Below are 22,427 nucleotides of genomic sequence, written 5' to 3' on the forward strand. Positions count from 1 at the left end.
GCACACCAACACCTGGAGATTCCCTCCCAAGCCATTCACCAGCTTGACTTGGAAATATACTGCCATTCCTTCACTGTTGCTGGATCATGATCCTGGAATTCCCTCCCCAACAGTACTCCCCTATAATGACTGCAACAGTTTAAGAAAGGAACTCGCTATCAATTTCTCAAGGCCAATTAGGAATGGGCAGTAAACGCTGGCCTAGCCATGAATAATAAAAAAAAATTTATAACACAGAATTGTTTGAAAGGGAATTCAAATAGTTGCTTGAAAAAGCAGACAGGAGAGCAGATCTCGACTCGATGACTCTTGCAGAGAAAACACTTGAGTAGAAAAGTTTGTGTAATATTGATGTAACATTACATGAATTTTCTTAAGAGTACAGAGGACACAAGGATGTATATACAGCAAAAGGAGTTAAAACTCTTCAATTATGCTTGTAAACAAATTTGATTTTTGTTAAATGTCATAAAGTTCCAAATTCTACCTTTGTTTTTTTTCCACATTACATGGGGGTCACAATGTTAACGGTTCACCTTCATGTCAACCACTGCTTTTGGATTTGGCAGGTTGCTATACAGCCAAATGCCCTTCCGGTTGTTCGCATTTATCACTTATCTGGGCTGGTGGGGGATAGTGTGGATACATGCTAGCTTACCTGCAACAGTGGCTGGGCAGTTCTGTGGCCTACCAGTTTGGCAATGGGAGCCAACATTTTGACTTGCAGGCAGAGACACTTCTGACTGAGCCACAAGACATCCTAAGGTTCAGAATTTACCACTGACCTATATTTGTAGATGCATTACTGTGCTTTTCTAGATCCAATAATTGTGCAGAATTACAAAAAAAAAACAAAAAACAATCATTTGGTCCAACCAGTCATTGCTGGTGTTAATGCACACTTGGGCCTCCTCCTAACCTTCCTCATCAAACTCCTATCAGCATAACCTGCTATTTCCTTCTCCCTTATATTTATCTAGCTCTGCCTTAAATTATTTAATTCAGTTATTCCCTGTGGTAATACTTCCACATTCCCAGATGAAGGTTTTGGGGAATTCATGTTTGATCTCATGGTAATGAGCCTCTTGGTTTAATCTTTCCCTCAAGAGAGAACATTCTTCATGTCTACTCTATCAAAACTGTTCATAACTTTGAAGACCACTAATTAAGTCACCTCCAAGCTTTCTCCATTCAAGAGAAAAGAGACTGAGCATGTTCATCCTCTCCTTTCTTTTGCATTCCCTTGTGCCCCAATGTCTCTCAAAATAATCTGGTGACCAAAATGCACAATTTCATGGTTCGATACAGGTTAAACACAACCTTTCAATTTCATCCCCCTAGAAATGGAGAGCACGGTGGGGCAGCACAGAGGCACAGTGGTTAGCACTGCTGCCTCACAGTACCAGGGACCCGGGTTCGATTCCTGGCCTCAGGTCACTGTCTGTGTAGAGTTTGCATGTTTTCCCCATGTCTGTGTGGGTTTCCTCCGGGTGCTCTGGTTCCCTCCCACAGTCCAAAAGGTGTGTGGGTTAGGTGGATTGGCTATGCTAAATTGTCCCTTAGTATCAGGGAGACTAGCAAGGGTAAATGCCTGGGGTTATGGGATAGGGATTGGGTGGGATTGTGGTTGGTGCAGACCTGATGGGCCAAATGTCTTCCTTCTACATTTGTAGGATTCTATGAAACCCTAATGCCTGTTTTTGTACCCACCCCCCCAAATGTCCTTCTTAACCTGTATTGCTACTTCTAATGATTTGTCTATTTGTGCTTTCTTGTTCCTCTTCCCACTTTCTACCTTCTACCTCTGAATAGTTACCCTTTAACCCTACCCTTTTCTTTCTATCTCAAAGCAAGTTGGCAACTCATATTACAACTTATTCCCTGACTCCACATGCTTTGACCTTATTAACTTATCATATGGCATCTTATCATAGTATTCAAACTGTGAAGAAACAAAGAAAACAAATAGAAGGAAACCCATCACTCCTGCAGAGTATGGTTTACTTACAACTCCCAACTGATTCTTTGGGCAGAATTTAATGACAGTAAAGAGGCTCTTGCTAACTGAGAAAACCTCTCGTCACCTTTTTAGGGGAAGGTACTTATCTAGATGGTGGTGGGCCATCCCTCGGATCAAGGACCCAAGGGCAGAAGTCCAGCCCAGCAAGAGCCGTCTGGAAGCCAGCACTGCTACTCACGAAATGGAGGCAGCTGCTAGTATGACAACCAGCCAAGGCCAAGAATCAACACTGATCCCAGGCCATGGATGAGTGATGGCAGGGGAATTGGCAACAAGGGCGGAAGGTTGGACTAATTGACCACTTGAAAGCCTCAACTGGCAGCAGGGTGGAAAGGGCATTCAGGGGTTCCCCCACCATGGACTTAATTGGGGTGGAGGCAGGAAGATGGCAAAGTTCCCACTCACCATCCTCCTGTATAATTAAATGCTCTCCCCACCAAACTTGCCAGTGGAGGGCAATAAATTCCACTTAATGCCAAGCAAACCAGTCACTTGGAAAAAAATTGTGCCATCAAGGTGCCAGCCCACTGACACATTGAGAAACTAGAGATGGATGATTTAGGCCTTGTCAGCAATATCACATCTTAAAGCAAAAAAGGGATGTTGCAGTTAAAGTGGCCCATTACACAAGAGCTGCATGTTCTTAGCAGAAATTCTATATACATATTTTGCCAAACTATAGGTTTTCTTTAAAAACACTGCTGAGGGTCACCTTCAAGCATGTGATATTGCAGACAGTAGGAATGACAAGACTGTGATTATGATATGACCATCCTTACCTCTATTGTCTTGTCTATGGAATGCACTTTCATGTTCCCACCAAGGGAGAGACTGTCAATGCCAGAAATGATCCGGGATAATCCAGTGCACTCTTTGTCAGTACTCTGCCGTTTTTTCAAGGACCTATAAATATCACCTTCGAGCCACATGTGGCCTTGCTTCCTGGAGACAAATTAAAGGGGTCAAAACAGGTTTCATTATTATTCAGACCGTATATTTAAAATGGTCAAATTAAAACTGCATGATCTTATAGGGGTTAAACAGACATTGGCAAAAGCCAACACAAACTGTCAATTTTTAATCATTGAGTTTTCGGGCAGCACATCTTGCTGAAAAATCTGGGTGGGTGAGATGGTGCTTTCAAATACTTGCAGTGATTCCTCCTGGAATTAGTCAATGTTTAATACGTAACTGTTTTTGAGCACTACGTGCTACAGAACCAACATCTGAAAGTAACTTTGGCTCATTTTAATAATTTTGTTCACACTATTTCATTTGGCTTGCAGAGATTCTTCAGTACAAGCAGTGTCTTTGAAACCCCATACTTTCAAAAAGGTGTGCGCGCTGTTGTATAGATCTTCAAGTTCAGTAACTTCGCTGACAATTGGAAGTGCCCAAATCACAAACAAGCCTGTTATTGGCCTCCACTTTTCAAAAAAAAAATGGTGCAGAAAAGATCAAAATGCTGCTGAAAGTCACACTAGCAATTTGGTTCAACTATTTTCAGACTCCACTCAAAGCCATACAAGCATTATATGCAATGCAGAAATAAGAAAGATCGTTGCTCTAAAACAAAAGTTCACAGGTTTTGGATCAAAGATATTTAAATGCAGTTCTCAAGATGCAAATAAAATTGGACAAAGCAGAAATGTGCATTAATAACTGGAGAAATCTGCTCAAAGTCCAGTACATTCAAAACAAATAGCAATGCTATTGGAAACTGATTTTTTTTAAGCTTTGTTATTAACTCATTCAGGGTCCTTTAGACAGAAAGTTGAATAGATGACCCTCAAGAAATGCCACTTCAATGGCAATACTGCTCCGTGGTCTACTACATAAGTACATTTACTTAAATGCCAGGTGCTAAGTGAAATTTGCAATTTCTAAACAGTAGTCTTTTTCCCTCCCTAAAATACAGTTTTTCAGCAAAAGAACCTTTAAATGAATAAAAGATTTTAAAAGTATTCTCTAACTCATCAAATAAGTTTGGAAATCTGGAAACTACTGAAAGGTACTCCTGCATCTTGTGTGAAAGTGACATAGAATCTGAATTCAGTCAAGTCTGAACCCAGATTATTTAGAAGAGTAAAAGTCTTCAAGTAAAACAATTCATGAAACATTTAAAAGCCTAAGACGACAATTTGGCAGATATCTTTATTCTCATGAAATGTGCAATTTTATTTGTTTGCACTTTTTATTTTATAGAAAAGTTGTTTTCAGAAAGCACTTGTGAAAAATACAGGAATACTCTGCATGGCAGTTAACATAATGAGGGGTTGAGTGTTTTGTTTTAGAAAATGTGCAACACCTCTTAACACAATGGAAGTTCCAACATAGTTTATTTGTCAGGGTAGGCTTACATTAACAATAAAATTCCCCTAGTCGCCACACTACGGTGCCTGTTAGGATACACTGAGGGGGAATTCAGCATGGCCAATCCACCTATAACCTGCACATTTTTGGACAGTAGGAGGAAACTGCAGGAAACCCATGCAGAGACAAGGAGAATGTGTGGACTCCGCACAGACAGTGACCCAAGCTGGGAATCAAATCTAGGTCACTGGTGCTGCAAGGCAACAATGCCACCATGCCGCTCTAGGGTTCTTTTTGCAATGGATATTTCCCTTTCAGTGATACCACATTTAGATAGGTAGGTGAATTAAGATATTTTAAAACTTACAAACTGAATTATGAAAGTTCCACATTACCTTTACTTTTCAAGTTTAAAAAGACAATAACTGCTTTATAGCTTCCATTTAAAATATAGTCAATCTTCTATTATTCACCTGCATGGCTATGTACGTATTTAGTGGTAACGCTATTACCCCAGTCTATTAAAATTTCTGTGGAATAATTTATCAATTCAGAACCAACATATGATCAGATGCAAGGGACTAAACATCTAGATGAGTATAAATTAAACAATCAAGTTGCAGTGGAGGCAAATTTTAAAATGGGATAGATAAAGATTTGCAATGAACACTACATCCCTGTGCCAATAACATAAAATTGCAAGCCAGCACCAGAGTTCAAATTGCGCTCTCACAGCCTACCTTGAATAAAATATGTACTGAAAATTTTATTTGGTTATCTCACAAAATACTGCACTAGAATTATAAAAGAAAAGCAACCTCCTCCATCAGAAATGTACAGCAATGAAAATTTGATAGCAATTCATTACCTAATTACAATAATATTTTGGGATACACAAGTAATGGAAGGCATACACATACCAAGTGTAGCATTGCAAGTGATAACTTTAGACCCATGGTTCCCAAATCTTTCCACCATTAGGGTTTCCTTCCCTCATGTCTGGGTCATTGTAGACTAATAAAAGATTAGCACACAGATTAGATAACCATACCTGTATTTGTAGGAGGCATTTTGCACACACTTGGGTTGGGGAGTAGCTGGATCATTTCTGTGCAGCTACATAACTGGAAAGAATGTATTACATTGCAATGTGCATGCTGTACAGTCCAAGCAGGCATGCTCAACATTAAATGAAAGAGGTATTATTATCCAAGAAATTAACAGATGGTGCATAATATCCTTTCAGGAAGTATTGTACCAGCACTAAAACAAAATCAAAGTCTAGTCTTTTGCAAACTACAAGTAATAAATAATGGCTAACACAAATATTACCACTAAGAATTCAACCTTCAAATAATTTTTAGTGAAAACACTAGCACTTTTCAGCATATCCACAGCACTACAGCAGAATTGAGATTGTGAACTTGGATTTGCTTAATCTTTACTTCTATTGATTTAACTACACTCCTTGCAGCACTCAGGAGACTCAGATTGGTTACATAATTTGCCTGTGGAAACTGCAGTCAGCAAGCCTCAAGCTTAGGAATGTTGTACTCTTCATGTTCTGGAACTGGCATTTCTCAGATCCTTGCTGCGATCTTCCACTGTGGTGGTTATGTGCCAAACTGGTAGAGTCTGTCAAACTGGTAGAGTCTGTTGGAAGAGAACTTGGAAATAAGTTACCTTTAGACCTGTTATATGTTTTTTATGGATGTTAATGGTTTTGCAGTATTGCTCTTTTCTTGAACAAAGAATTTTTGCTTAGATGAATTTCGATATTGTTTATGTTTTCATTTTCTGTGGTAATGATGACTCAAAATACTCCATTTTCTCAAGGGATATTGTTTTGATATCTACTAATTGCACACCTTTTGTCTAGAGTATGCTTGTGATGGTAAAACAGCAGGTAATGTAATGTTGTTTCTTTGTTTCATCCATGAAATTACTTCAAATAGCCATCCTGATGTTTTTGATACACAACTGTGTATTTGGTAACTTAGGATATAACGTTATTTAATGCAAGTTAACTCTTAGAAGTCTGCCTTTAATTTCCTTTTCTGGAGTTTTGTGAATGCTGAATTGCTTAAATGAATAGCAAGAAATGTTTTTAAATAACCCATATTTTAAATGTGTTTCTTTGAGGGTGGGAAACCAAAATCATGTAAAACCAAATCATATTTCACACCTGTAAATCAAGGGGAGAAACAGGCCACCATCTTCATCTACCACTAATTTGTGAATTTAGTTGTGTTGGATATGATTGACTAAAAGGTTCCTGACAATAAATTCAATCAATACCTTTTCTACATTAAACACTTTTATTCAGAGAGTATTGTTTGGAATGCTGAGCTGACATATCCAATGTGCAGAAGGTTTGCTCCGTGAGAAACAGTATTAGTCAGTCAAATGAGGGGATGAAATCACTAACTGCAAGTATAGGTGCTTCAATTTGGTGTCAAATGGCAGATTCCTTTCTTCTCAGAATATGCAAAATTTGCCTTTTTCGAGAAGCAATTTCTTCTATTTCCCAATTCCCCTACTATTATTTTCTCACATCTTTTTCTATGCATGTATTCATATATTCTTTGGTCCTTGGGTAAAGAAAAACTACAGATAGGATGTATAGCAGATAAGGTTAAGCACTGCTGAAGGGGAAGCACAATTTATAATCACTCAGGAGGAATGTAGGGTAAATTAAACAGATAACAACACCCCACCTCCCCCACCCCTGAATGGACATGGATAAACACACACACACAGCAAGTGGAAGCAGCAAAAAGGAGAAAGTATAAAAATATTTAATAGTTGAAAAGCTCTCTATTTTTAAGTTAGAAAGAGAATCAGCAGTCTGGATATTCCCAACAGTTCAAAAATGTATAAGGCTAGAATCAAGCATAGCTACTATATGGGATAAATGAATAGCGATTAGGACAATTTTTCAACAGACAGGCTGGCTATCTTCTCTCATCTCTCCCATCACTCTGTGCAGAATACCCACCTATTTCTCTTGACAGAGTTACATTAAAATAGATTATATACAACATATAAAAGGAGCTCTACATGGAGACAATTCTTGCACTAACAATTATTAATTGTAGGAGTGATGGAGTAGTTTCAGAACCCAGGGAAAATTCACTCGACCATCTGAATACTTCACAGTACCAGAGCAAGACAAGGCATATTATCAGGGTAACCAAGTTAACTGAAAGGAGATGGCTATGGGAGAATGCTTTAGATGCAAATAGAACAGATGAACAGAATCTGAAGCATATGACCAAAATCAGAATGTAATAGAACAAACAGGAGATTAATATGTAGTCAAAATTATATGAAGCTTATAATGGATTAAATTTATTTTAAAATGGTTCTATTCACCGTGCAGCCACAGGTTGTTTCTCAGAGTTGATCTTTGAATTAGAGGGGAAAATTTAATGTGTACTCATGTATAATATTCGAACTATGCTATGTTGAAGAAAATTAGAAAATTTATTAGTGCAAGATAAGAAACACTAAAGGTGCCTAATGAAATTAATGTGATAATACTTCAGACCACATTCTCTTCGGTAAATAACTTGCAGCAGAGGCAAATCTGACTTTGTGATATAACATGCCATATCACTGAACAAACTCAAAGCAACGTTAAGGAAAGCAGTCTCCAGCAGCAAAATATAGTTCAGCTCCAAATACAGTGTCTGGAAACACAGCTAGCTTTAACTCATCCATATTTGTATTTTGTAACTATTAGAAACAAGGTATAACTTTTAAGTAAGATCAATTTGATGTTTCCATATAAAGAAAGGGTTGAAACTTTAGCTATCTTCATGTTCAAAAGGCAACTGTACATTGGGTTTTGGTCACTTCAAACTATGCCCGTGCTATTATTAAAGGGTTCATGATGTGAAAACAAACAAGATTTAAAGAAAGACTAGACTGTTGCTTAGCAACCACGGGCCTTCACTGGAAGAGGATAAGCAGTTGTGGTTCAGTTGGAACCAGGTACCTAAGAAGAAAGCAGCTCTAAGAAAACTGCTTATGGACAGGTAAAACAAAAAGGGACAGAAGACAAGTCCCAGAAGCTAAAGAACAGATAGTTTTAGAAACCAGGGAATGAAAAGAGAAGTCCAAGGAAAATTGAAGTCAAAGAGACAATCTGAACAATATACTGTTCACTGAAGAAAGAGGTTCCTGAAAGGTGCAGAACTGGTGAAGTCAGCTAACAAGGAGCCAGACATCTGAAGTAACACCAAGGCTGGTGGCATCTTAAAACAGCCTGCAGTGATGTTCCATTGGCAGAGCTGGGTAAAATTGTGTGGAAACTTGAACACATGTAGCAATCTAGAGCAGAGGAATAGCAGAGATTGAAATACTGGAAGTGGATCCATGGTGAACGCACTTAAAAGCGTTGTGGGGGAGAAGATTTCAAAGTGGGTTCTTAAAGAATGAAGTTTGAAACCAGCAAGGAAGTCAGAGTTGCAATGAGACCAGTTGGCTCATAGCATGACAAGCACTTTGGGGAGGTGGGGAGGGTAGGGTAGGCATTTGATGAGAAACCTACAGAAGTTCTATTGGGTGGCATCTGCTACTTGGTTTCAGAGTGTGGTGTGGTTGACCACAGTTGGTTTACATAGATTGTGTACTTACTGAGAACATCATTGTACAAGATATGTTTTGTAATTTGTGTTATCCTTAAAAATCTGTATGCATTTGTTAAGAACTAGGTGGGGTGAAAGAATATCTTGTTATAGTCAATCTTTTTCAGATGAAAAAAATGTTATATTATTTTGTTAAACGTTAGTTGGCAGTCCTTGACACCATTCATCCATATCTCTAAACAAAGTAAAAGTTATGCTCTATTGAGCTAGGGTTCGATTCTGACTGTTCGATAATAAATCAGCTGGGATTGTACCAACCCATGCCAAGAAAAAGTGTCAAAACTCTGCATCCAAATTCTTTGCACATTGTACTTAGAGTGGTTGTGTTTGCCTTCTAAGACACATGATAACAAGATGAGAGTAAAGAGATTTAAAAAAGAACATTTTAAAGGGTACATTGCAGTATTCTGAATTTTTGACAGAGCAGAAATCAATAAATGGCATTAAACAAAAATAAAATCAAACATAAATATTTCCAAGTTCTTTCCAATCAAATTTACCACTAACATAATGGTCACATTCAGGGCAATGTATGAAAAATTACAGACTGAGAATATGTCATCATAAAACAGAGGCTAACTACCAGATTTCCAATCTTAAAGATGTAAAGTCCAGAACATAAAGTGCACAACAAAGAAATCAGCTTGCTGACGGCAATTTTCATAGTCTTAAGAAGCTTCCCAACTGTACTGCAAATAGAATGGTTAGGGTACTAGCAATGATATATTTCAAACCTCAGTTCTGGCATTATGGAAAATCATTGAAAATAACAGTAATTCAGACAGTTAATAATAAAAACAATGTACAATTTACCTTAATGTTTAGTCATTACATGCAATATTTCAATGTAAAAGGTTAAGAATGAGAGCATTTAGAAGTTGAACCAAATGATAAAGAAATGTTAAAGCCAAAATAAATGCATTTGTAGCATCTCATTAACACAAGACAGAAAGCAGGACATACAAAGTACTACAAATCACTTAAAAAGTGGTCATAGGATATCACTTCTTTGAAAATTCCACAGATCTTTTGACAACTTTCCTCATTTTAGTGCAGTTACCGTAGAATCTCTACTGTGGAAAAAGAGGCCATCCTGCCCATTGAGTCTGTACCAACTCTCCAAAACAGCATCCCACCCAGGCCCTCCCCCCAACCCTATCCCAGTAATCTCATGCATTTAACATGGCCAATCCACCTAGACTACTGATCTTTGGACTAGGGGAGGAAACCAGAGCACCCAGAGGAAACCCATGTAGATACAGGGACAGTGTGCAAACTCCACAAAGTCACCAAGGCCTGAACTGAACAAGGGTCCCTGACACTGAGGCAGCAGTGCTAACTACTGTCACCCTGTTATATAGCCCAAAAAAGACGACACTGCAAGAAATCAGGCCAAATAATGTCATTAAACATCCAGCTGGAAAATTCATCTGAAAGGACCCTATCGTAAGCCAATTTCAATATCTCATTCTTCTTTCCTCCTCTGCCCCTAATGTATGTTACAACGTAATAAATATCCATAAGCAGTTTCACAAAAAAAACCTAAAAAGTGTGTTTCACATTAATCTATATTGCAAAAAATTGAACAAATCGTTACTGTGGTTTTCTATTTTTCACATTTGCCCGAAAATTTTGCATTCCACAGAATATTTGATGCCAGCGTTATGTGGCGATATTAATGTAGTCAATATACAAAATTAAAACAAAGATATGTCTGCAATGATACAGTCATTGCCTTAATGTAAAATAAACACAACAGTTTATTGCCAGAGAAGAATCTTTCAAATACGCTTACTGAAGTGCCAGAGTAGTGTGTATGGAACTAATGCTTTCATTAACACCATAATTCTGTTTTGGTAGCAAACATCTGCGTTTCCGACCATACAGTTCAGAGCAAACTTAAGCATGTCTTAACTATGTATCTGAACCTCTCTGCAAGTCTAGGAAACATCAGGCAATCTTAACGCTATGACAGAAGTACCTGAGTTCAGTGCACTTGGAAGCAAACAGCAGTGTCACGTTAGGTGAACAATGTCAGAAGTGGACTGGATTTCTTAGCGAATTGTGATGAAGTCCTCCAGACTTCAACTGTTTCTATTTTATATTTACAACCCGAATTCAGGAAAAGTTCAAACTACGAGGAAACCAAACTTGGAAGAGATACTGAATTTGAGGCACTGACAGAGACCTACAAAATGAGTTAGATAAAATAGCTTGTGGGCAGAATAGCATGTATAATTTAACATGAAAAATAACATTTCTTCTGTGCATGATGTTAAAATAGCCAACAGTGGAGCTGAGCAAGATTTAGAAGTTATGAATAAGCTCAGCTCTTAAGATGTGCAACCATTGTTGAACAGAAGAAGTAATTACAATGCTGAACCAAAATAGAAAACCACAAGTTATTTTTTTTTAACCAGGTTTAGGATTCTGGTCCACAACAGTCATGTATACACTAAACTGCCTATATATTTCAACAATAATGGAAATTCACAGGTTCACAGGCAACAATTCCAGGCTGTAATTTCTGTTGCAAAGAATCACACAATGCAACTTGTTTCGAACTCTACACCTCCATGTTAATGAATCTTCCATAGGCCGTTCAGCCCCCTGAGCATGCACCACCATTCAGCAAGATTATGGCTTATTTGTGTATTCCACATTCCACACTTACCCTCCATAATCTTTGATTCTCTTGCCCAACAAGAATCTACCTCCACCTTAAAATATTGCCTTGCTGAATTCAGCTTACTGATATCACAGATTTCAGGTGATCAGGGCAGATATATGATTGATTTTGGGTATTAAATCTCTTACATTTTGGGTAATTTTTGTCTAAGTGGTAAGTGTATTTTAAACGCAATCCATTTGGCTGGATCCATTTTAGGAGTAACCAAAGAAGGGAGTACTGGATTTAGATAATTCAGCTCACTCCCAACTGACCAGTTATGCAGCATCACTAACTTAAACTGGAAGAATGCCACTCAGATGTTTAGACAATTTTTATTTTTAAAGCACAAACATTTTCAGAGTGCTTTAGCCAGAAATGAATCTATTGTTCCTCTTTTAGGGTCAAACCAGCCAATTGTTCTGTAATGGAAGAGTGGAAAATAGGTTCAAATCAACACATACCAGTTGATTTGCTAACACTTTAGTAACGTAAACTTCATAAACACTTGCATATATAATCAATGATAACAAAAATCTCAAATACTTTGAAAATTTCAGGCTTTCTGCGCTAGTAATACCTACAAGCAGGCAAAAACGTAAATGACCAGTTATCGGATATTTATTTTCGTGACGTTGATCGAGGGAAGAATTTTAGGTAGGACTGCATAGTCAAATTGTGGCATCTTCAAAGTCCAACTGGGCATTGAAACGGGAAGTCTGATTTCACTTAATTACAGTGGCTTCCAGAGAGCAAGACTTTCAGTACAGTACTAACAAGAACTGCATGCTGCCCAAAAAGTGACCAGAAACACCCATTCCTTGTCAAGGTCAATATTCTGACTTGTCTGTCACCTCTCTCCCTAAAATGTAGGCCAACTCACTGATTAGGTAAGTGGCATAATGGTTCAACCACAACCAGTAACATCTAAAAAGCACCTGACAAACTGAAAATACAATGCCAATATCCTTTCAACAGCTTCACTCAATCTACTAAAATGGAACACTCCAAGAAACATTATTGCCTTTACCATTAAAATTTCAGGATACATATAAAAAAACTCACATATAAAACTGATAGAATTTTCAGAAATGATCATTTTGTACTTGCAGAATAATTAGGCTTTATTTCCTTCACTCAATAATAACAGGATTGGCTTTCTCCCGATTGCTCTGTGAAAATCACATGAGATGACTACTGGATTTCAGACTAACATTTGCAAAAGGAAAAGAATTCCATGGCCATCGAAGGATAGGTGTGGACAAATACATTGAAAAATCTGGGAAAGCTCAATTGCAATCTTAAACATACTTTAACATTTGCACAAGCAATTGCTTTATCCAGTCATGGCCCCTTTAAAGTTCCTGCTTTAGAGCAAGCAGTACAGTACAAAGTCAGCCTTCTCAACACCATTATATATTTATGGATTTGGAATAAGTCTGCACAAGGATGAACTGATGCAACTAATTCCAACAATTCAAAACATCTTTCAAATTAAAAACTTTTAATATAACATTCTGCTTCAGAATTTATATTTTTGTGTTTGAGTTTGTTACAACCCAGGTTTTAAAAATGAAATCCTTGCTTTTATTGCAAAATTCAGTTGTTTTCTTGAACTGATTGCTGCCTTCAGAGCAAAAAGTGCTCTCAATCTATACAATGATACTTTCTGCATTGCTACATAATGTTTTCATTTACAAGATAAACTCGTCACTTACTCCTCCAAGAAGTGCTGCTGCGGACCTATTATAGATCCTGGTCGACATATCCTAATCCATCCTATGGCTTCTGCTGCAGTGAATCTGTAGTGTTTCATTATGTAACAGGCTATTAATGTACCTGTTCTTCCTAAACCAGCTGAAATGAAGGAAGATTGGTTATGTGATTACAAATTTGAGAAGCAAGTTATTTTACAATTGCTAAACTAGGATTATATGAAATTTGATTTTGAATTAATGCAGCTTATTGTGAAACTCAAATGTAAAGAGTTAATACCACCACCAAGCATTTGTCATGGCAACTGCTCCATTATGTAAGAAACAGCATAACATGAATAGCATGTTTTGCAATACATCCCAAAAACATGGGGACATAATGTTTTTACAAACAAGGTTGGGGAGTAATTTACTAAACTACTTGGATCCGAGGACTTTTGAAGTTTTGGTAAGGCATTGTTTCAAACTGATCATACAACCCCTGATCAATAGGAAGTGCATTTTCAACAACTTGACCATATATAGTACATCACAAGCAATCCTTCCTGTTATTTCGTGTCCGTGGCCTGCATATTGGACAACATGGTCCTTTTACATTGCTGCACCACCATGCACCTTAAAGGAAACACTCATGGTGTGGCGACTGTTATTCACTGAATAGTTCAATCCTGAATGCTATGTAGTACAACATTAAAATAAGGCACAATATTTAAGTATTCATTATTCAATTGAAGTCATCATTGTCCATATAAAACTTCAGTCCAACAACAATATATAAACTTCTATCAAAGATACTATTTGCAGTCCAAGTTTACCACTTGTTGCATTGTAGTTTTGGCTTTCCATCAAAAGCTAACAAATGCTTGTAGCCTCCACAGGTTTTGCCTGCTCAAACATTGCAGAAACACTCCTCATTATGTAATTTCTGCTGAAGTTAGAGCAGGCAACTAGAAAAGCACTGTGAAAATTCCTCTCTTGATAAATACAAATCTAGTGTTCAGACACAAAATGCTGAAGTATACATTTAGGTTATATTTGAGATGCAAATGTGCACAAGAATACAGGATCTCTACAAAAACAGTGTGTTATAAAACCAATAGATTATCTCAAGATTTCAAAGTCATTGTTTGTATGGATTCAATGAAAATTTCCATACATTCAACATAAACAAGTACAATTCAACGAAAACATAAAATTGTCAGGCAGGAAATGACTAGCTGTTTTATCAAATCAACCCCTCAGATATGATTGCTAAAACATCATGACTACACGCTATTACACTCATTCACTCCACCATCGAGTGTAATGAAGGGCAAAAACAAGGAAAGATTTTTAAAATTCTTTTCTGACCCCCGTGCCAATCAAAACCATCCAGCAATCATAGGTCATTTCAATATTTTGAGTAATAGGAAATACAGCAAATATATTTTGCAATCTTTAATGGATTCTGAGCAAAAATAAATCAAAGTATTTAAAAAAAGAGTTTTGAATAATATGTATTCCACAAAATGTCTGCATCACTTCTCACCCTTAAAAGCATGAAACCTAATCCCCAGACGCTAGCTTTAATGGCAGATTTGCACAATAAGTCAATAATGTGATCAGCGGCAAAGAATTATCAAGATACTTCAGTCTGACTTAAATGTTTCCTGAATGATGACATCTTCAGGAATTCCAATTTGGGATGCAAGTGAACAGAATTAACACAAACGCACATGCACAGTTGATAATGCTTTGATCTTGGGTTAATGACAATACCTGTTAATGCTGAAGAAATTACTTTGCTATTTACAATACAATTTAAGCATTACTGCTTTTACAAATTTTGTACATGCAATTTTATGTCTCTGGTCATGATATCTTTCTGGGAAAGAATCTAATCACTGGTTGATAGACAGGGCTCCGGGACAATGCTGATAACGTTAGCTTAAGAAAGGTTTTCCTTAATTGCAAGTCCTTTCATGATTAAAGAATTTTGCAGACAATGAATATTTTGTTTGAGGAAGTGTATTCATTGTTGTAATTCAGGGAAAACAAGCATCAACATCTACACAGCAAGACATCACAAATAGCAATTAGGTAACGATCAGATAACTTGTTTTAGTGAACTAAAAATAAAAATTGCTGGAAACATCTGGTAGACCTGGTGATATTAATCTCTGGTTTCTCTGGCTGAGAAACTGTGTTAAAGTTCCAGTTCTATCATCTTTCATCACAATCTGATCAAAGGTCAAAGACTTGAAATGTTAACTCTGTTTCTCACTCCACAGATACTGCCAGACCTACTGAGTGTTTCCATCGTTTTCTGTTTTAATTTGATTTCCAGCATTTTGCAATATTGGGAGATAAATATTTGGTGGAACAGAGGCAAAATTCTCCTTCTCTTTGAATAGTGCAACTAAATCTTTACGTCCAATTAATAGGACAGATGGGTCCTCATTTTAAATATCAGAAAGAGGCCTCCTGAGACAATGCAGCACTTCCTCAGCAGCCACCTAAATCGTGAGTCTCTGGTGGGAAGGAATGTGCAATCTTTCAATTCGGTGAGAGCAAAGGCTGTCTGTGGACAAACTCAGGTGGAAATTTGTTTGGTTTGATTCTTATAACAATATGCTTATTTTGTTTTTCAGTTTGGGGAAACATCAATCCCATCACAAAGCATTGAGAGTACAACAAGCCCAACAGAGAAAATATGGTGCATGCATGCATCCTGGGTAGGGGAGAAAGGAGAAAGAACATGCTTGTTAAGTGAATTGGCTGCACTAAATTCTGCCTCAGTGCACCTGAACAGGTGCCGAAGTGTGGTGACTAGGAGATTTTCACAGTAACTTCATTGCAGTGTTAATGTAAGCCTACTTGTGACACAAAAAATAATCTTATATGTGCATATCCCAAAAGAAGAGAAAAAGAGGTGAAGCGCAGAAAGTGACATTTCATATAAACTTACTTATTGCACTTAATGCTAGCTATCTCACACTAACTAGGTAAAGTTTTTCATTGCTACATCAGCTTAAATGTTAATTACCCACCAAATTTATTTTACTGCTTAGCTATTCCTAATTCCAACAGGATAAACTTCAGCTCTGGTCCCTCAAACTTTAACGTTGAGATTCCAGCATTGGTCTGGGGTGAACACAGAAAGAAGTCTTACAACACCAGATTAAAGTCCAACAGGTTTATTTGGTAGCAAAAGCTTTTGGAGCACTTGCTGAGCCTTCGTCAGGTGAGTGGAAGTCCTATTCACAAACAGGGCATATAAAGGCACAAACTCAATTTGCAAAATAATGGTTGGAATGCGCATCTTTACAGGTAATCAAGTTTCAAAGGTACAGACAATGTGAGTGCAGACAGCATTAAGCATAGGTTAAAGAGGTGTGTATTGTCTCCAGCCAGGGCAGTTAGTGAGATTTTGCAAGCCCAGGCAAGTCTTGGGGGTTACAGCTAGTGTGACATGAACCCAAGATCCTGGTTGAGGCCATCCTCATGTGTGCAGAACTTGGCTATCCATCTCTGCTCAGCGACTCTATGCTGTCATGTGTCATGAAGGCCACCTTGGAGAAAGCTTACCTGAAGATCAGGAGGCCGAATGCCCATGACCGCTGAAGTGTTCCCCAACAGGAAGAGAACGCTCTTGCCTGGTAATTGTCGAGCAGTGTTCATTCGTCTGCTGTCGTAGCATCTGCATTTTTTCCCCAATGTACCATGCCTCGGGACATCCTTTCCTGCAGTGTATCAGGTAGACAACATTGGCAGAGTTGTACCTGGTAAATAGTGTTCTCACATGAGATGATGGCATCCGTGTCAATGATCTGGCACCTCTTGCAGAGGTTGCTGTGGCAGGGTTATGTGGTGTCGTGATGTCTGTTCTCCTGAAGGCTGGGTAGTTTGCTGCGAACAATAGTCTGTTTGAGGTTGTGCAGTTGTTTGAAGACAAGACGTGGAGGTCAGGAGATGGCCTTGGCGAGATGTTCATCTTCAAATGACATGTGGAAGTTCCAGAGATGTCGTAACTTTTCCACTCTGAGGAAGTACTGGACGATGAAGGGTACTCTGTCTGCTGTGTCCCGTGTTTGTCTTCTGAGGACATTGATGTGGTTTTTCGTTGTGGTGCATTGAACTGTTGATTGATGAGTCAAGCGCCATATCCTGTTCTTATGAGGGCATCTTTCAGTGTCTGGAGGTGGGTGTTGCGATCCTCCTCATCTGAGCAGATCCTGTGTATATGGAGGGCTTGTCCGTAGGGGATGGCTTCTTTAACGCATTTAGGGTGGAAGCTGGAGAAGTGGAGCATTGTGAGGTTATCTGTGGGCTTGAAGTACAGTGAAGTACTGAGGTGACCATCCTTGATGGAGATTCATGCATCCAAGAATGCAACCAATTCCGGAGAATAGTCCATGGGTGAGTCTGATGGTGGGATGGAACTTGTTGACGTCATCATATAGTTGTTTCAGTGATTGTTCACCATGAGTCCAAAGGAAGAAAATGTCATCGATGTATCTAGTGTATAGCATCAGTTGAAGATCCTGTGTGATGGAGTCTTGTTCGAACATGTGCGTGAAGATGTTGGCATATTGAGGTGTGAATTTGGTCCCCATGGCTGTTCCATGTATCTGGATGAAGAACTAGTTGAAGGTGAAGACATTGTGGTCCAGGATGAAGAAGAGGAGTTGTAAAATTGCATCTGGAAACTGGTAGTTTTTGGCATTGAGTACTGAGACAGTTGCAGCAATGCCATCATCGTGGGGGATGCTGGTGTAGAGTGCCAAGACATCCATTGTGACGAGGAGTGCTCCTGGTTCAACTACTCCACGTGTGCCGAGTTTCTGTAGGAAGTCCGTGGTGTCACGACAAAAGCTGGGGGTTCTTTGCACAAAGGGTTTCAGGATGCCCTCGACATAGCCAGAGAGGTTCTCGCACAGGGTCCCATTGCCTGATACTACGGGACGGCCGGTTGTGCTTGCCTTGTACATCTTCGGGAAGCAATAGAGATCTCCAACGCGGGGAGTATGTGGGATGAGGGCACAGAGGGTACTCTGAAGGTCCAGCTCAAAGTCTTGATCAGTCTGTTGAGTTGACGGGTGCGTTCTTTGGTCGGATCTGTGGGTAACTGTCTGTAGTGTTCCTCGTTGTTCAGTTGTTGGTACACTTCTTTGTAGTAATCTGTTCTGTTCAGTATGACGATGGCCCCTCCTTTGCCTGCTGGTTTGATGACAATGTTGTGGTTGGTCTTGAAAGCGCAGATGGCATTGCGGTGTGCTTGGGTGATGTTCGGGGCTATCCTGTGAGTGTGGTTGATGAATCTGGTGTTGACGCACCTCCTTACGGCTTAGGCATACAAGTCAAGTTGAGGGCAGAGGCCTTCCAGAGGAGTCCAATTCAACTCTTTCCTCTTCGGTTGCTGTACTGCGGATCTTTCTGTCAGGTGTTCTGGTTCATCTATCTCATTGTGTTCGCTGTTGGCCTCTTGGGGTTTGTGGAAGAACTCCCACAGCCGCATTCACCTGACAGCAACAACACAGAGTCGCTGAGCAGAGACCGATGGCCAAGTTCCGCACACGAGGACGGTCTCAACCGGGATCTTGGGTTCATGTCACACTATCTGCAACTCCCATGACCTGCCTGGGCTTGCAAAATCTCACTAACTGTCCTGGCTGAAGACAGTACACACCTCTTTAACCTGTGCTTGGCCCTCTCCCCACTCATACTGTCTGTACCTTTAAGACTTGATTACCTGTAAAGACTCGCATTCCAACCATTATGTTGTAAATTGAGTTTGTGTCTTTATATGTCCTGTTTGTGAACAGAACTCACGAAGGAGCAGCAAGCGCTCCAAAAGCTAGTGGTTTTTGCCCTCAAACTTTGCCATAAGTATCAATACCTTTTAAAATATTTATTATAACCTTGGTCACACTGTTTTTATTGCTTAATAAGTCATCATTATTTTTTACCAAAATCATACTATGTTGTTCACCAAATGTGGCTGTTTCCCCCTTAGCCTGAAGGAGCTGGAAGATAGAGGCATGATTAATTATGGTAAGCCTCCTTCATAAAAATTAGCACAGGAATTTATAATGAAAAAACATAGAGCCTTGATAATAGACGCAAGGCTTTATAGAAAGAAATACGATATGCAAGGTTTTTAAAAATGTGGATTATATATTAATTTATAGATACATCATGAAAAAAACCCACTTGTTCATGAATAAACTAATCATTCAAAACTAAAAAGCAATATAGTTAAACCTGTAAATTACTGACACATTAAGAACAGGAATCGTTGCCCCCTCTCTTTTGAGAATTAGGAACTGGCAAAAGAGGGTGACTGAAAATTTCCCAACTGGCTGAGATTATAGTCAGCTACAACATTGTTAACAATGCCCCTCCTTGCTAGCATTCACAGTTATATTCGTTTAACAGTTTTGAACTACACACAAGAGGTCAGCATGTAAAATTAAAGCACACGGAATCGGGTGTAGTGTATTGGAGATAGATAGAAAACTGGTTGGCAGATAGGAAACAGTTGGAATAAATGGATATTTTTCCAAATGGCAAGCAGTGACTAGTAGGCTACCACAGGGATCAGTGCTGGGGCACCAGTTGTTCACTACATATGATTTAGATAAGAACTGTAATACCTCAAATTTGCAGATGACAGAAAGCTGGGTGGCAGTGTGTGCTGTGAGGAGAGATGCAGAGAGGCTTCATTGTGATTTGGACAAGTTGAGTGAGTGAGCAAATGAATAGCAGATGCATTATAATATGAAATCCACTTCAGTAGCAAAAAAGGAAAGTAAATTACTATCTGAAGGGCCATAAGTTAGGAGAGGGTAATGTGCAATATGACTTAGGGTGTCTTTGTACATCAGTCAGTGAAGGTAAGCATACAGGTGCAGCAGGCATAAAGAGTGTCAAATGGTATGTTGGCCTTCATATTGATAGCATTCGAGTACAGGAGCAGTGAGGTCTTGCAGCAATTATACAGCACCTTACTAAGGCCACACCTTGAATATTGTGCGCAGTTTTGGTCTCTATCAAGGATGTTCTTGTTCTAGAGGGACTTCAGAGAAGGGCTACCAGACTGATTCCTGGGATGGCAGGACTGGCGAACAAGAGTCTGAGATTGAGTCAGGATTGTATTCGCTGGAGTTCTGAAGAATGCGGAAGGATCTCAGAGATCTCAAAGTTCTAACAAGACTAGTCAGAGTAAATGCAAGAAAGATGTTCCTGATGGTGGGAATGTTCAAACCAGGGATCATCGTCTGAGGATAAAGGGTAGACAGTTTAGAACAGAAATGAGGGAAAAGTTCTTCACCCAGAGAGTGGTCAGCCCATGTAGTTTGCTACCACAGCAAGTGGTTGTATATTTTTAAGAAGCAGTTAGATCTAACACATGGGGGATGAGAAGGGGTGAGAGAAGGGGATCAAAAGATATGGGAGGGAATATGGGATCAGGCTATTGCCATGATCATGAATGGCTGACCAAGCTTGAAGCTCCTTCTGCTCCCTTTTTCTTTGTTTCTATATAACTGTTACTCTTGGAACAGAATGCAACTTCAGTAATGATCAATGTTTCTCAGTTCCATCTATCAACATTGCAAGGACAGGATGAACAAAAAAAGGGAATTTGGTATATTGGAAGACTGTCCTTAGTTTGCAATTTGCAATCATCCCTGGTTTCAGAGTGGTATTTATAGATTTTTAACATGCAAGTTACTTAGGTTTCTTAATAAACATACATGTTTATGCAGGTTTTACTTTATTTCCCAATCAGTAAACACAGTCTTGAGCACCTCAAAACGGTTGTTGGCACTTTCAGGGTGAAAACAGGGTTTTTGCTACTTTTAAATTATGATATTAGGTCATTTCAATTTCTGACAAGATCACCATTCATAACTATATAAATTTCACTAAGTCACTTCAATAGTATAGGGATGATTTCAGTAGATTTTACTGAGTGCAAGTAATAAAATAAGTTAGCACATACTAGTAAGTACTTCTGGCAAATCTTTCTATTTTTATTGAAATAATACTTTTATTTTCATAACTCCATTGTGAGTTTGATTAGGCTTTCCCTGCCATATAATGGTTAGTGCTCCCAAATGAAAACACCAAAACTGAATCACTGATTATTACCTGCACCTATAGGACTGGTATTCTACAATTATTCTGTATATTTGAATAAGATCCATTCTACACAATGGAACAAGCAGCATTGCCTTATATTATTTTACAGGGCAGTATTGTAATGACCTTGGAAGAAACGTGCAGACTTATCACCAAAGACAGAAAGTCATCAGAGAAATAATTAACCTAACTACTGTTTCCAAAAAAAAAGGAATCACTTCAACAAGGTATACCTTTGCAATGTACAGCGATAGCTCCTTCTTCATTTTCACATATCGTTAAAAACCTTTTCACGATGGAGTCACTTGGTGTGCTCCCATCAACGAAGAAAAGATCGTAGTGTTCAAACCCAGCATCCGTGAAACGTTTAGCGTCATAAATTTTCTTGTTAAGTCTTATGATTGTGGTAACACCATGTTTCCTGAAGTATGGAAAATATGCTTCTGGTGCATGGAGAGGATAACCTAATGAGTTATTTAAAAAGAACCCAAATTAATGCAAATGCAAAAAAGTTGATCAAAACCTTGTATAATAATACTGTGCAGGATTAATAATATTCTTCCATATCCTGAGAAAGCACCCTGCCTTCCTTCCATTGAATTGATCTTTAGTGGAGTTGCTAGTGCTAAAAGATGAATGTTTTTTTGAATTAGCAAATTAGAATGAGTACGAAAAATCCAGAAGGAGATGTTCACAGGAGTATACTGAAGCTCTGCTTACTATATGCACAATGGTCAGCATCGCTTAAAGATATTTATTTTGATAACATGTTTCTGTACATCAGAAACAGTTGCAGTGCCCAGAGAATATTACCAGTATAAAAAAAAACTTAAATGGCAATATTCACCCATATTAAACACGTTACGTACAACAGTGCAGTGGTTATAATACTGAATCTGCATATCATTGTAGCAAACTGAAAAAGTGAATTCAAT

General features: G+C 38.6%; 1 protein-coding gene across 3 annotated transcripts in view; it reads right to left on the minus strand.

Moving 5' to 3' along the window:
• LOC145347869 (dual specificity protein phosphatase CDC14A-like) overlaps positions 1-22,427 on the minus strand; it is a 164,366-nt gene that overhangs the window by 60,167 nt on the left and 81,772 nt on the right. For all 3 annotated transcript variants that reach the window (XM_080195807.1, XM_080195809.1, XM_080195808.1), the window contains exons 9-11: positions 21,726-21,956; positions 13,372-13,510; positions 2,800-2,962 (exon numbers count right to left, since the gene is read on the minus strand). In XM_080195807.1, the coding sequence (XP_080051933.1) occupies positions 2,800-2,962; positions 13,372-13,510; positions 21,726-21,956 (533 nt within the window). The remainder of the gene's footprint in view (positions 1-2,799; positions 2,963-13,371; positions 13,511-21,725; positions 21,957-22,427) is intronic.

This window comes from Carcharhinus amblyrhynchos, chromosome 9 (assembly GCF_965287045.1).
Source record: "Carcharhinus amblyrhynchos chromosome 9, sCarAmb.v2.hapA, whole genome shotgun sequence".
Lineage (NCBI taxonomy): Eukaryota > Metazoa > Chordata > Chondrichthyes > Carcharhiniformes > Carcharhinidae > Carcharhinus > Carcharhinus amblyrhynchos.